This window comes from Paramisgurnus dabryanus, chromosome 12 (genome assembly GCF_030506205.2).
Source record: "Paramisgurnus dabryanus chromosome 12, PD_genome_1.1, whole genome shotgun sequence".
In the NCBI taxonomy this organism is placed as follows: Eukaryota; Metazoa; Chordata; class Actinopteri; order Cypriniformes; family Cobitidae; genus Paramisgurnus; species Paramisgurnus dabryanus.
The window spans coordinates 17,893,370-17,907,455 of record NC_133348.1 but is presented as its reverse complement, the minus strand read 5'-3'; the positions used below and the strand labels follow the sequence as shown (position 1 = coordinate 17,907,455).

The 14,086-nt window shown below is 38.9% G+C and overlaps 1 protein-coding gene across 3 annotated transcripts in view; it reads left to right on the top strand.

The window, feature by feature from the left end:
• Positions 1 to 13,518, top strand: part of kif26aa (kinesin family member 26Aa) — an 84,936-nt gene extending 71,418 nt beyond the window's left edge. For all 3 annotated transcript variants that reach the window (XM_065256942.1, XM_065256943.2, XM_065256944.2), the window contains 5 exons: positions 580 to 742; positions 1,373 to 4,379; positions 4,985 to 5,175; positions 9,155 to 9,305; positions 11,771 to 13,518. In XM_065256942.1, coding sequence (XP_065113014.1) covers positions 580 to 742; positions 1,373 to 4,379; positions 4,985 to 5,175; positions 9,155 to 9,305; positions 11,771 to 11,952 — 3,694 coding nt within the window. In that variant the 3' untranslated portion in view covers positions 11,953 to 13,518. The remainder of the gene's footprint in view (positions 1 to 579; positions 743 to 1,372; positions 4,380 to 4,984; positions 5,176 to 9,154; positions 9,306 to 11,770) is intronic.
• Positions 13,519 to 14,086: the final 568 nt, after the last annotated feature.

The window sequence follows — 14,086 nt, the reverse complement described above, 5'->3', positions numbered from 1 at the left end:
AGTTTCCCAGAGAGGTTTTAGATTAAGCCAGGACTAGGCCTTATATTGGGACATTTTAGTTATTACTGGTGTGCATTTTAAGTCAAAATAAGGGCACTGATATATTTTAAGATATGTTAGTGACCACTCAAACAAACATTTTAGTCTTGGACTAGACTTAAGCCCTATTTGGGAAACCGCCCCTTGATGTTAAGTAAGTAACTTCCTGATTTGCATGTGCAAATATTTTGTTCTCACCCCCATTAGATCAATAAATCCAGCTTTGCTGGTGAGGTGGTATATATTGTATTGCAAATTTAGAAAGACTCATTGCTAATTAGTCAAATAAAAACAGCAAAGGGGAACTTTTTACATATAATAATGTGCTTTCCACCACCTATAAGTATTCCAAATCAGGTCATTTGAAAATAAGCATCCAAAGGAAAGGTTTCTTGTAGTCAGGAGAGCCAATTTCCTTTGGTTATCTTTTTCTCAAGTATGATTCAGGTTTAAAGGCAACCTCTCAATGTTCTTAGATGGAAAGAGCCAAAACGTGCTTCCTTTCTGGCTAACGAGAGGATTTTTTGATGTATAATTCAGAGACAGCAAGCTTACCATGCTACTGATGGAATCGCTGGGCAACATCAACTGCAGAACCACCATGATCGCCCACATCTCTGACTCGCCAGCCAATTATGCTGAATCTCTCACCACTGTGCAGCTTGCCTCCCGAATTCATCGCATGAGGAAGAAAAAATCTAAGGTACCATTTAAACTGATACTATACGTTGATCGTACATATTGTAAAATGACTGTGTTTGCTTTGTTTGAGAGTACTGCACTTATTACAGAAGCTACAGTAGATATGACTTTTCCAGTGAACGAGGAAGCTGTCATCATTTTTTCCACATAGATAGAGCGCAATTTCATACTTCTTTAAACTATTTTAAGATTTACTTGTTCAACTTTTTTGAAATGACATTTCTAAATAACTTATTTTTTTGATCATAGCCATTAACGTGTAATTATTTGTCAGAGAAACAAATGCAAATGCAAAATTTCTCAATGACCTGTGTGTGTTTTATCAATGCATTTGCTTCAGAGGAGAACCATATGACACTTCCCCCATTACTGAGGCAATTTAAACCATAATTAAACCAATTTTACAAAATACATTAGTTTTATAGATCAGGGAAAATCCTTAGCATGCATAACTTATAAGCCAGTGAATTGTATTGACAACTATTTTGAGTCTCCCCTTTGCTGTGCACTTTTAACCTTTGTTGATATTGACATGCAGTTTGTAATGAGGGGATGCATCTCAGAATTGATTTTAGACAGCTAAACGTCGCAAAGGTATATTGATATCAGTGTGGTATGTTATTTTATGCAGTATGCATCAAGCTCCTCCGGAGGGGAGAGCTCCTGTGAAGAAGAACGCATCAGACGAAGACCATTCCACCCTCGGACTGTGGCTCTTGACCCGGATCACCCTGCGATGTTGTCCAGTGACCCTGATTACTCCTCCAGCAGTGAGCACTCGTGTGATACAGTAATCTATGTGGGGCCTGGTGGGGCACATATTTCTGATCGTGAACTCAGCGACAATGAAGGCCCCCCAGCATTTGTTCCTATCATTCCCTCTCTGAACAAGAAGCGTGTTAAAGAGGGACCCAAGTCTGATGGGGACCATCTCAAATGCAACACCTTTGCAGAGTTACAAGAACGGCTTGATTGTATTGATGGCAGTGAGAGCTCATATGTTTCCACCAGTGAGGGAAAAGGCCAACAAATAGCCTCTAAAAGTGGAATAGACAATGTGTCAGACGGGACATCTGTATCCACCAGAACAGCCATGTCTTCTATTCAAAAGCCCGGACACCTACAACCTGTGACATCTGATGGCAACAAGACTTTAAGGCAAGATTCTGAGCCTGTTGTAAGAGAAAAGGTTCACCTCAGCAAAGAGCCTTTACAAAAATCCAATGCCACTTCCTCCATGCAGAACATCTCAAGGTCAAATACAGAGTCTGTCTTAGCCACACGCACACCCCCAGTGGGTATGAGCCAACAAGCCCTAAGACAAGGAGAACAAAGTGGCTCCCAAATTCTTGACAAAGCCCATCACTCTAGTAGAAGTCCTATGGAGGTGAGCCATCTACGCTCTGCTTTGAGGAACAGGTGCTATGATAGGGATGTTTTAAGAACTACAATCACACTTCAGCAGCCTGTGGAGCTTAATGGAGAAGATGAGCTGGTGTTTACTGTGGTTGAAGAGCTGCCTGTGAGTTTGGTTCCAGACAATGGGCGACCTTCTAGTATCATTAGCTTTAACAGTGACTGTTCTTTGCAGGCTCTGGCTTCTGGCTCACGGCCTGTTAGCATTATCAGCAGCATCAATGATGAGTTTGATGCCTATACATCTCAGATGAGCAGTTCCCATCTTAACCAAGCTGCTGCTTCAAAGTCACAAGAAAAACTTACAGCTGGACACACCACTACACAGTCTTCAATCAGCTCCTGGTCTTGCAAGACAAATATTGGTGCACCAAGCAGAGTTCAGACGATTTCGGAAAAAAATGTCTCATCAAAAGGTTTGCGCAGGGGACAAGAAAGCAGCTCCATGTTTGATTTACCTGGTAGTTTACATGGTGCATCTTACACCCAACAAAGAACAAATAGTTCATTAGGTGACAGTGGAATTTGTTTTTCAGAACTAGACTATGATTCTGACAAATCGTCCAAGTGCCCACTAACTCATGACAGTACCAAAGCATCCCTGAGTGGTACAAAGTCAATGAGATATAATAGACCCATCACTTCGCACTCTACACTCCCCAGAAAGAACACACAAATGTCACCCTCTAGCAGTAGTTATGGCCATGAGCTCCAACGCCAAGAGAGTAGAATAGATGAACAGCGGGGCCATCACACCAGTGGTGGGTTACACTCAGCCAGAAATGCTGAGTTTACCTCTGCCAGCAAACCACCCAGAAATGGCATGAGTGGAATTCCATCCAGAAAGGCAAGTGGGAATAGCAGCAGTATACCTCGTCCTCCCAAAATTCCTGTGTCATCCACATCTCAAAGGATTGTAGATGGTTGTGAAAAATCCAGTGTTAGGAAAGGGGATCTGAGCAAGATGCCTCAGCTCAAACGAGGAGCCACCACTCTTGGCATGGTCTCAGTACCCCAAAGCTCCCCTGAGATGAAATGGGGCAATGATGCCTCACAAACAAGTAGCAGCCTGAAATTCTCATCACTAGGAAAGAGAGTTAATGGACAAAAGAGTAGTATGCTCCCTAGGTCTGGAAGCATGTCACCCCCTGCTCCACCTGTTCGAAAGTCTAGTCTGGACCAGAGGACACGAATTTTGTTGTCTCCTAGTGCCTTAAAATCTGTGGGTAACGATGGAACAAGATCCTCTTCTTCTAAAGTATCAGTGTCTGAGGAGGACTTTAATCTTCAAGCTAGGGTGGAATCCTTCAGCTTTAAATCATCAAGCCTGACGTCAGCTTCTAGTCTCAGATCACACACTGGTAAAGGAGACAATGGAAGGCATTTTGGTAGTCTCATGTCCCTTGAAAGGTGTGAGAGTTTAATCTCAATGGGTTCAAGACCAGGAACCTCGAGGGAGAACAGCAATGTCAGTATCAGCAGCACTGGCAGATCTGGTAAAATAGTGCCAAAACCTGCAACTTCCATATCTACACCTACTTTCACTTCCCCTCCATCTACCAGTGGAATTTCTAAGCTTGGACAGATAAAAGCCAGTATAACTCCCAAGGCCATTATTGGGAATGGCAACAAGGGAAGAACATTGTCAAGCAGTGCTTCAAAGTCTCTTAGCTCCTCAGCTAAGTTTCTTGCTGCCTCAGCAACACGGAACACCAATCTACCTCCAACCGGAAAGCCCACAACTCGCTCAGTCACAGGCTCCAATGGTAAACCAGGGAGGGGAACTATTATGGGCACAAAGCAAGCAGTTCGTGCAGCCAACAGTCGGGTCAGTGAATTAGCTGTGGGAAGCTCCAAGAAACATCTTAGAGGCTCTGATCCAGCAGATGGCAACAGTGATACCAGATCAACCTCCAGTGAGACACCACCAACTGCTCCTCTGCCCTCTCCATACAGCAAGATCACTGCCCCTCGGCGCCCTCAACGCTACAGTAGTGGTCATGGTAGTGACAACAGCAGTGTACTAAGTGGTGAACTGCCCCCAGCCATGGGGCGCACTGCACTTTTCTATCACAGTGGAGGTAGCAGTGGCTATGAAAGCATGATCAGGGACAGTGAAACTACAGGTAGTGCATCATCTGCCCATGACTCCATGAGTGAGAGTGGAGTTTCCACGTCCAGCCGAACAAAGGCCTCAAAATCTCCAAAAAAGAGAGCCAATGGTAGGTTTTGCTGTGAAGCCACTCAGTGCATTATTCATTCACTGATGACCATTTCAAGAGAATATTCCTCTCATAGATTTCAGGAGTAATGTGATTGCTGTGTTCTTGCAATAACACCATCTACTTAATTAATAAGAATGTTATAATGAAAAAAATATTTACTTATATCAGTTTAAATTCCTTCATGTAGATGATTTATAGTACATTGCAGGTCATTATCTAGCTATTTAATTCCGAAGACCATAGTTGTTGCTTAGTGTTTTCTTAACGTTTAGAGTTTTTCACTGCTTAGTGTTTAATGTTTCTTTTAAATCTGAAAACAAAGCAATATACAATAATATATATACCCTCTTGCCAGAGTAGTTGTTTAGTCTGTTCAGATTTATACACCCCAGGTAATTAAGTATGTTTAGTGCTGGCACAAATAATTCTGTCTTGCTCCTAATGCATATGTAATCACCCTGTGCCTGAGCTGCAGCTTCCCAGAAATCACTGTAAATGCTGTAACCACTGTCAGGCCTCATACATATTTAAAAGCATGCCAACAAACTCTGCTGTTCGTCTTCGGCCCACATGAAGAGCATTGCCATGTGTGACCCCTCCAGGCCTGCAGCGACGCCGGCTGATTCCTGCTCCCCTGCCCGACACCTCTTCCCTGGGCAGGAAAGTTGGTGCAGCAGGCCAGTGGGTGGATCTACCACCACTCGGGGGTACCATGAAGGAGCCCTTTGAGATTAAAGTGTATGAGATTGATGATGTGGAGCGACTACAGAGAGGCAAAGAAGGAATAGCAGAGGTAAGATGATTGTCATAGAAAGCTTTGCATGTGGGTTTTGGTCACTATGCAACTTTGCAAATAGCTATGTGTATGCTACATAAATTGTGTGTTATTCTGCTGTCTTGTCATTTCTGCTGAAATATGGCTCATTCTGGTTTGATGCTCCAGTATATATGGAAGGTCTAGAAAATGACAATAGGTAAATAACAGAATGTGTTCGGGTCGTTTATGTGTCAGGCAGTGCAGTGGCAGTCGATAATAAAATTATTAAAAGCATGACTTGAGGCTAGTAGATGAAATAAAGGCATTACACATTCATCTAATTTATATTTATTCTTTATAAATCAATTCTTATTATGGTATATGTGTAAGCCCACATGAAAATTTTATTGGTGAAGAGGTTGCATTTTTTATGCTCAGGAGATTTAATAGAGATCTCAGTTATTTCAATTATGTGTTAACTTCTGGGATGTTAGAGTTCACTGATGTCTTAGTATTTTTTATTTTCTGGCTTTGGTATCTTTGCGAATCTAAGCATAGTTTGAGATATTGTTGATGTCTCTTTTGAAACTGAAGAGTAGATAAGTAAGATTACTGGAGATTTTTTTTGTATGCCGAAGTCTGAATTTACTCCTCTGTTGTTTATTTTGAAATATATATTTTTTATTTTTTTATTATTATTATTGTTGTTTTTACTATTTCTTTATTTTCTATATGTGTATGTGGAATGTGTAGAAACTTTCTTTACCTTACCTTACCCTACCCTACCCTACCATACCCTATCCAATCCTTTCCTTCTACCTTTCCTATCCTACCTTACCTTATCTTACCTTCCCCTGCCTTTGCCTGCCCTGCCATACCATACCCTGCCCTACCCTACCCTACCCTACCCTACCCTACCTTGCCTTGCCTTGCCCTGTCTTACCTTACCTTACCTTACCTTACCTTACCTTACCTTCCCCTGCCTTTGCCTGCCCTGCCATACCCTACCCTACCCTACCTTACCTTACCTTACCTTACTTGCCCTACCCTACCCTACCCTACCCTACCCTACTTTACCCTACTCTACCTTACCTTACCTTACCTTGCCCTGCCTCTCCATATAATTTCATATGACCCTACACGTGTATCATCAACATGCTAGAGTAAAAAGGCAAAGAAAATTAGACTAAAATGATAAAGCATAATTTCTCTGACATCCTGTGGTGTGTAATTGTCAGGACTAAAGCTTATCTCTAGGACAATTACTTAAGTTGACTAATTGACTTTGGATTGGACTGATAGCTTTAGTTAAGGATGACTGGCGATATAGGACAGTGAGAAGTGAAAAAAGATTATTGGAGAAGAGAGAGAGAGAGAGCAGCGGGAAGGGGTCAGAGGAGCCCATGATGAATGTGGTGTGGCTTCACAATCTGGGTCCCGCCTGATCAGTCTTTATGGCCTTTTCCACACAGTGCGTCTATGGATCATTAACTGCTTCCCTGTGAGTTTCCAACCCTGATCACACAGTCAATTGTGTGGGAAAGACATTAACCCAGTCGAATGGTGCCCTGATTTATTTTCAATTACGGAAAAATAATCTCCATTTGAGTATTTGTGTCTGGCAGTTTGTTCATGAAGTATTAGGCTGTTCACTCTATTGTTTTATGTGAATCTGTATACATACTGTACATACTGTATGGGTGGTGATTGTATAACTGCTATGGAATGTTTATGTATATACTGTTCATTGTGGAATCATTTCCTATTTGCTGAGGGAGTACTGTAACAACAGCTTGAATACGTTTTTATTATCTGCACCGCTTGACATTAAGAATGGTTGATAGCCCCGGGGCCATTGCAAGAGTTTTAGGCCTGTTGACAGAACAGTTACTTGTGCTATAGGGACATTGCTGCAATGTTACTACATTGTACGTTCATTAATCATGTATATGTGTTTATCTGCCTTGCAAATGTAAACATTTGCTTTTCTGTGTTGCATTGGGTATTGTTGTTGCAAATTTTTCACCAACGCATCATCGTGTAGCTGGCTAGCATACAGGTTCTGTTGAAATTGCAAGAATGGCTTACACTCTAAAAACAAACGGTGCTATATAGCACCAAAAGTGGTTCTTTGCTCGTAATCATAGAAGAACCGTTTTTAGTGCCATATAGCACCGTTGAAGCACCAGTGAAGCACCTGTGTAGAACCAAATAGGGGCCATATAGCACCACATATATGGTTCTACATAGCACTATATGGTTCTATACAGGTGCTTCACTGGTGCTTCACCGGTGCTATATGGCACTAAAAATGGTTCTTCTATGATTACGAGCAAAGAACCACTTTTGGTGCTATATATATATGGTGTATGATACGTTTGAATGTATTAAATACGGACACTCACCATAAATATAGCCATAGAAGCGGGCATGGTTCAAAAGAAAAAAATAAATATTTAATAATACATTTTTGTTTGATTGTTGCCAATCCATAGATAAAATGTGTAATTGTTTTGTCAGTACACTGCAAAAAATGATTTTTAAGAAATACAATTCTTAGTATTTTTGTCTTGTTTTCAGTAAAAATATCTAAAAATTCTTAAATTAAGGTGCTTTTTCTTGATGAGCAAAACGACTCAAGAAAATAAGTCTAGTTTTTAGACCAAAAATATAATATTTAAGTGATTTTGTGCATAATTAATAAAAAAATTGGCCAGTGGGGCAAGCGAAAAATCTTGAAATTTTTTCTTAAACACTAAATTCAAGAAAAATTGCTTACACAGTGGGCAGATTTTTTTGTTTGTTTTATGCACAAAATTACTTAAATTTGATATTTTTGGTCTAAAAATTAGACTTATTTCCTTGGGTCATTTTGCTCATCAAGAAATAGCATCTTACTTTAAGAATTTTTATATATTTTTACTGAAAACAAGACAAAAATACTAAGATTTTTTTTTCTTGAAAATAATTTTTTGCAGTGTAGCAAGTACATACGCTGCAAAAATGACTTTCTTACTTTGTATTTTTGTCTTGTTTTTAGTAGAAATATCAAAAAATTCTTAAATCAAGAAGATTTTTTTGATGAGCAAAATGACCCAAGAAAATAATTCTAGGTTTTAGACCAAAAATATACAATTTAAGTGAATTTGTGCTTAAAACAAGCAAAATTAGCTGCCAATGGGGTGAGCAAATTTTGCCTTAATAAAGTGTTTAAGAAAAAAAGAAAACTTATTTTTAGATTTTTATTCATCCCATTGGCAGATATTTTTGAGTGTTTTAAGTTTAAATGTACTTAAATTGTATATTGTTTTTTGTCTATAAACTAGACTTATTTTCTAAGGTCATTTTGCTCATCAAAAAAGCATCTTAATTATAGAAGTTTTAGATATTTCTACTGAAAACAAGACAAAAATACTACTGGAAAAAACTTACTTCCTTACTATCCATGAATCCCTGTTGTTAAGACCTGATCTGTTTCAGCTTGATCCCACAAGAATCTGTACATATTTTATGAGTTTCCTAGGAAATTAATCATGCAAAAATGTATGATAATCATAAAACCAATAACAAAACCCCACCCCTAACCCCAAAAGAATGTGGTCGTACGAATTAATACATAAAATACGTATGAATTGCCATGAGATAGTGTTGACTGTTTAGTACTTCTCAACTTTCAGATGTGTGGTGGTTGGATAAAAGTTAAGAGTGTGTGATGGAAGTGGATTAAAACATATTAACATTGATTTTATCTGAATCTCACACATGATAGGGTAAGATAATCCTGTAATTCAAGCTTTCAGTATCCTGAACTTGATCTCTCGTTTTAATCACCTGAGCAAACATGCATCTAGGAAGAGGCCAAAATTGAACCTCAATTAATTAATCCGACCAAACTTAAATCCTTGAATCAATTAGTCCACCTGCCACTGACAATGGCCACATGGAGTTTAACAGGTAACCGGTACAGGTCTGGGTTCACCTCACTCATCACTGTGCTTCTGCCCTACATTTGCAGGGTTTGCAGTACTTCAATGCCCGCCTTAGAATGCTGGAGAAGAGACAGCAGCAGATCAAGGATTTACGGGCCAAGCACGAAAAGCTGAAAAGGGAGCTGGAGAATGCAAAGACCAATCTGATGTTGGACCCCAGCAAGTGGGTGGGAGACTGTAAGTGCATTATTATCTAATAACAAGACAATCAGGTGTATATAAAGTGCTGTGTTTACAATACAATATAATCCAGTATATATTTATTTATTTTTTGTATGTATACAGTACTGTGCTTAACTAGTTTTATAAACTTAAAGAGGAATGCAGTGTTTATAGTACACATTTCAAATACTTTTAGCTAGTGGCATTTCATATGGCATTGTAATGTGATGCTTTACCATGCATCAAGGACAGGAGCGATCATTTTTACCATACGTCTTGCACAGCGTAGGCTTCCCGGTAATATAAACTAATGGCTCGATTTACGACTTTAATTGAAGCGTTTGAACTTTGTGCCATTGTAATGCTGAGGTAATGGAAACACGTACAGACGAAAAATTGCCTACTTTGAGCAACTCTTGAGAAGAGAAAGTCTAAACAGCGCATTATAATAATAGATGACTTTGGCTTTACAGAATATATTTCATACTGTAAACCTAAACTGTGAAAGATTTGTCGGGTTTGTTTGAAGTTGTAATCCTCTTTTACCATTCAAGTGATGTCAGCTAAGCCTCCGTTGCCTTCTTCGAGACCTTTAAGCTGCACTAAGAGGCAGAACTGAGGACATTGGCTTTACAATGCTTAACCTTTGGGTTAACAATGACTTTAAGTGACTTCACGGCACACTATTCAGCAGGTGATTTAGCATTTTTTGTCTGAATTTTCTTAATTCAAAGACCCTCAAAATCAGACAAATAGATAAAGTATATCATGCTTAATAAAGTAAACAATAAAAATATTGTAAACTTTGCTCAGGCAACAAAGCTCATTTGGACCTGCAACTGCATGTTTTATTTTTTGAAATGGAGATTGAAAAGTAGCGGTCGCTGCTTTGATAAAATTGCTTTTCTAAACTCTATGCTGGAAAGAAATGTGGGCATATTAGAAGGTACATAGAAGAAGAGTCTGACTCTGTGTGAGTCTGTGTTTGTATGCGTGTCTAAGAAGTGTCTGTGATCTTGAATCGATACGGTATTATTTTTCTCTTTGTAATAACTACCTGCCCACTGGCCAGGAGATGTTTACCATTCATCTGTGACTGCTGTCTAGGGTAAAGCGATGATTGGGCCTGTCATGCCTTATAAAGCAGACCCCTCTTCAGAGCCTTGTAAAGTGAACATGGTATTTGTAAAGCTTTCTTTCATCACCTACGTGCTACATGATAAATGATAACAATTGCTCGCCTATCAATCTAGATGTGAGGGTTCAACATCAGGAGGCCTTTGGCATAACGCTCCAAGTCACTTTATTATTGTTTAGTAGAATAATGTGGCTTCATTTTAAGTGTTTATTTGTATTTGTCCTGTTTTGCAGTTAAAAATAAGACAATTGCCAAGGATATTAAGATACTACATGTTAGGAAATGCATCTACAGTGTACTTATACTCATGTATCTCATGACCCAATTGGCAAATAATATATGACCTTGCCTGTGAAAACCCAGCTAAGATTTCTTTTTATTGTTTTCTACATAAAATCATGGTACATTATGTAAATATAATCTTGATATTATAGTTGTGCTATATGCTCCATAGTGAGATCGTCCTATCGTCAGCCTGTGAGATCGCCGATTCACAATAGTATCAGGGGTGCTGGGCAATAGTTTACTCTATTTATTTGTTCATTTCTTACTAATTTATGAACTGCCACGGGATTGCTGGACAAAAAAAGCACGTCATTGATTCCAATGCGCTCCTAAAATTTGTTTGTGCCAGGGAGCGGGAACAACTAACTCATGGTTTTGAAACCCTGCGTGCCTAACTGTGTGTTTACACTGTTACCAGCTAGAGCGTCAAAGTGGCCGGAAGTCATTCATTTACAATGAGGGCCGGCAGCGAGCCTTGGTGAGACTCGTCATGGATGGTTTGAGCATCAAGGAGAGTTGAAATCAGCTCAACTTTATGATAATGAGCTATGACGCGGTTCAGCGGCAACCATTCGGAAGGCGGAAACCTCCGCTTGAGAGAAGTCCAGGGAATGCATTTGCGCGTCAGGGCGTCCACTACATTTTTTCTGTAGCATTGTTGGCAGGGCAGCCAAAGCATTTTTTGACGCTCTTGCCAGCGGCAGTGTGAACGTACAGTAACAACCTCTCTAGTGCAAGAGTATTTAACGTTTAGGTGCGAGCAACAGTTCAAGATGCGTGCATTACAAGTTCAAGTGCCTGAAGAATACATGCCAACTATTGTCACGAAGGCCCGCTATCGACCATATGTCTGACTATCGGCGATATCGGCACAACCCTACTTGATATCTTTAATATTTACTGACCATGTCAAAGATTGAAATCATTGAGAAATGAATAGCAGAAATCAAACTTTGACACCTCTAATCTCAAAATACAAGACTTTAGCCTGGTTTTCACAGGCAGGGTCACATATTGTGTACACGTATATACCAAAACATACATTTATTTTTAATAGTTGACGTGGACCCAGATCTGGACCAGGAATCGCAGGACTACCTTGAGGCTCTGGCTCAGGCCACAGGAGAGCTGGAGTATTGTGTCAACCTATGCAAGTCTCGCGTGATGATGGAGACCTGCTTCGACATTGCAGTGCCCACGATCCCAGGACCGAGCACGCAACAGGAGATGGAGGTCTGAGAGAGAACAAAGACAAAACAAGGTGTGGTTTATGATGACAGGAGGGGATAACAAGCTAGTTGTTGTACAAGCCTGTATGGAAAACAGATGTTTGATATGTTTTTTCATGGCAAGAACATGCAATATATGGACAAAAGTTTTAGGATGCCCACTTCTAATAAACAGGTTTGAAATTGTCCATCCCTCAGTGTGTGTATAAATCAACATGTATATAGTTTTTGGACTGTGAAAGAAAAGCACATTCTGTAGTACCCAAAGTAAATCCATGCTGACACAAGGAGAACATGTAAACTCCACACAGAAAGACTTCATGACCCAGCCAAGGCTTGAACCGGGGACCTTCTTGTTGTAAGACAACAGTGCTCTGTTTGGGGTGCCCGCTGTGCCACCCCAAACATCTTTATTAGAAGGGGCGTCCCAATATGTTTGTCTATATACTGTAGTGTATATTGTGTGACATTGAGACTGGCTTGTTTTGATAAATACAACAAATAAAGGTATGGAAATGGTCAGCCAGGTTAGAAACTCACAGATAAGTAAGAGAAAACAGTATATTGAGATTATCAACTTTAATAGGAAGTGCCTTAACCGATAAATCCCAAGAAGTATCTTTGTTTGGTGCTAGTATTCATACCAACTTTTCCCAAATAAACTCTGTTATCATTTTTTTCGTGTTTTTTCTTTTGAGAAACAAAGTATTTTGCATTGTAATGCAGTGTATAGTGTATTTATATGAGCTAAAAGTGTGTAAAATATAGTTTTAAGTATCAAACACAAAAATGTTAAGAAATCAGACTACTACTCGATTTGTCAGACTATTGCCTTTTATAATCTCCAAATAACCACTGCAAGAAAAGTTCTTGTTGAAAATGCAATGTTTGTTCAGCATCATGCTCACATGTCCATCTCTCCTTTTAAACTATGCTTGTCCCTGGACGATTTGCTGTTACACTGTTATCCATCTTGTTTAGTTACAGTCGTTCCTGGCTCTTGCTTTTTTGGTTGTTTGGTGCAGCTGGTTGCAGACCATAAATTCGATCTTTAAACACTTCTCCGGACATTTAACTAAATTGTGTTTGTACCAGTGAGTTTCTGTGTGTGTGTGTTTCTATCCAAATGAAACATCCAGCGTTTAGCTGCATAAATCCACAATATCTGCCTGTACTTAAAAAGAGTTTGCCTTCATTGAACTTCACAAATGTTGAGATATTTGGCTATCACCTGTTAACAACACAGAACCTTCTGATACATTGTCCAGAGATTTTGTTGTTTGATGATTTTGTCATGTTATTGAAAAGTGTGACATTTCTCGAAAAGAAACAAAGAAACAAAATGAGAACCTCCTTGTAATTGATTGCTTTACTTAAAAAAAATTGTCTCAGGCACTTTTCTTTTACTGCATGAGATTTTTATTTGTTCTGTATTTATTTAATTTTCACTTTATTTTATATCTCCTGTGATTTTTACTAATAATTTGCATTTAACAGATTTGCCAAGCATTTTAAACTTTTACAATATTCTTAGTGTTTTAGCTTTGTATTGTACAGTTTTTTATTCCTTTTTTAAACAAACATGTACAGACTCTTCAGTTTGCATTAACATGAGTTTATGAATAAAAATAATGTTTCCATATAATTCATAGTGGAAGTTGTATTTATTTGGTCTATACCAAATTACTCATTGTAATCATGATTTTCAAAAAGGACAGTGAAATAGACAAACTTATCAAAGCATTGACATAAGAAGAACTTATGGATCACACTTCTGTCTGATCATTTACAGTAGGTACACTGTCAGAAAATTGGTCCAAAGCTGTCACTGGGGCAGTACCCTTAAAAAAGGTCCTAAAATAAACCATTTAGGTACAGATATGTATGCATTTGGTATACCTTTGAGGTACTAAAACAAACTTTTTGGTACTAATAAACACCGCTAAGGTACTAATATGAACTCTTTAGGTACAATTTTTTGGCACTGACAGCTAGGGACCATTTTTTAAACATTAATTTTTTGACAGTGTATGCAAAGTGTAATGACATTAACCCTTAAACAGTCAAAAGTGGAAAACGATGAGCAAAAAATCATTTCATGACATTTTTTGTATCATCTGGACTTATGTAAAAGATATTCGTTG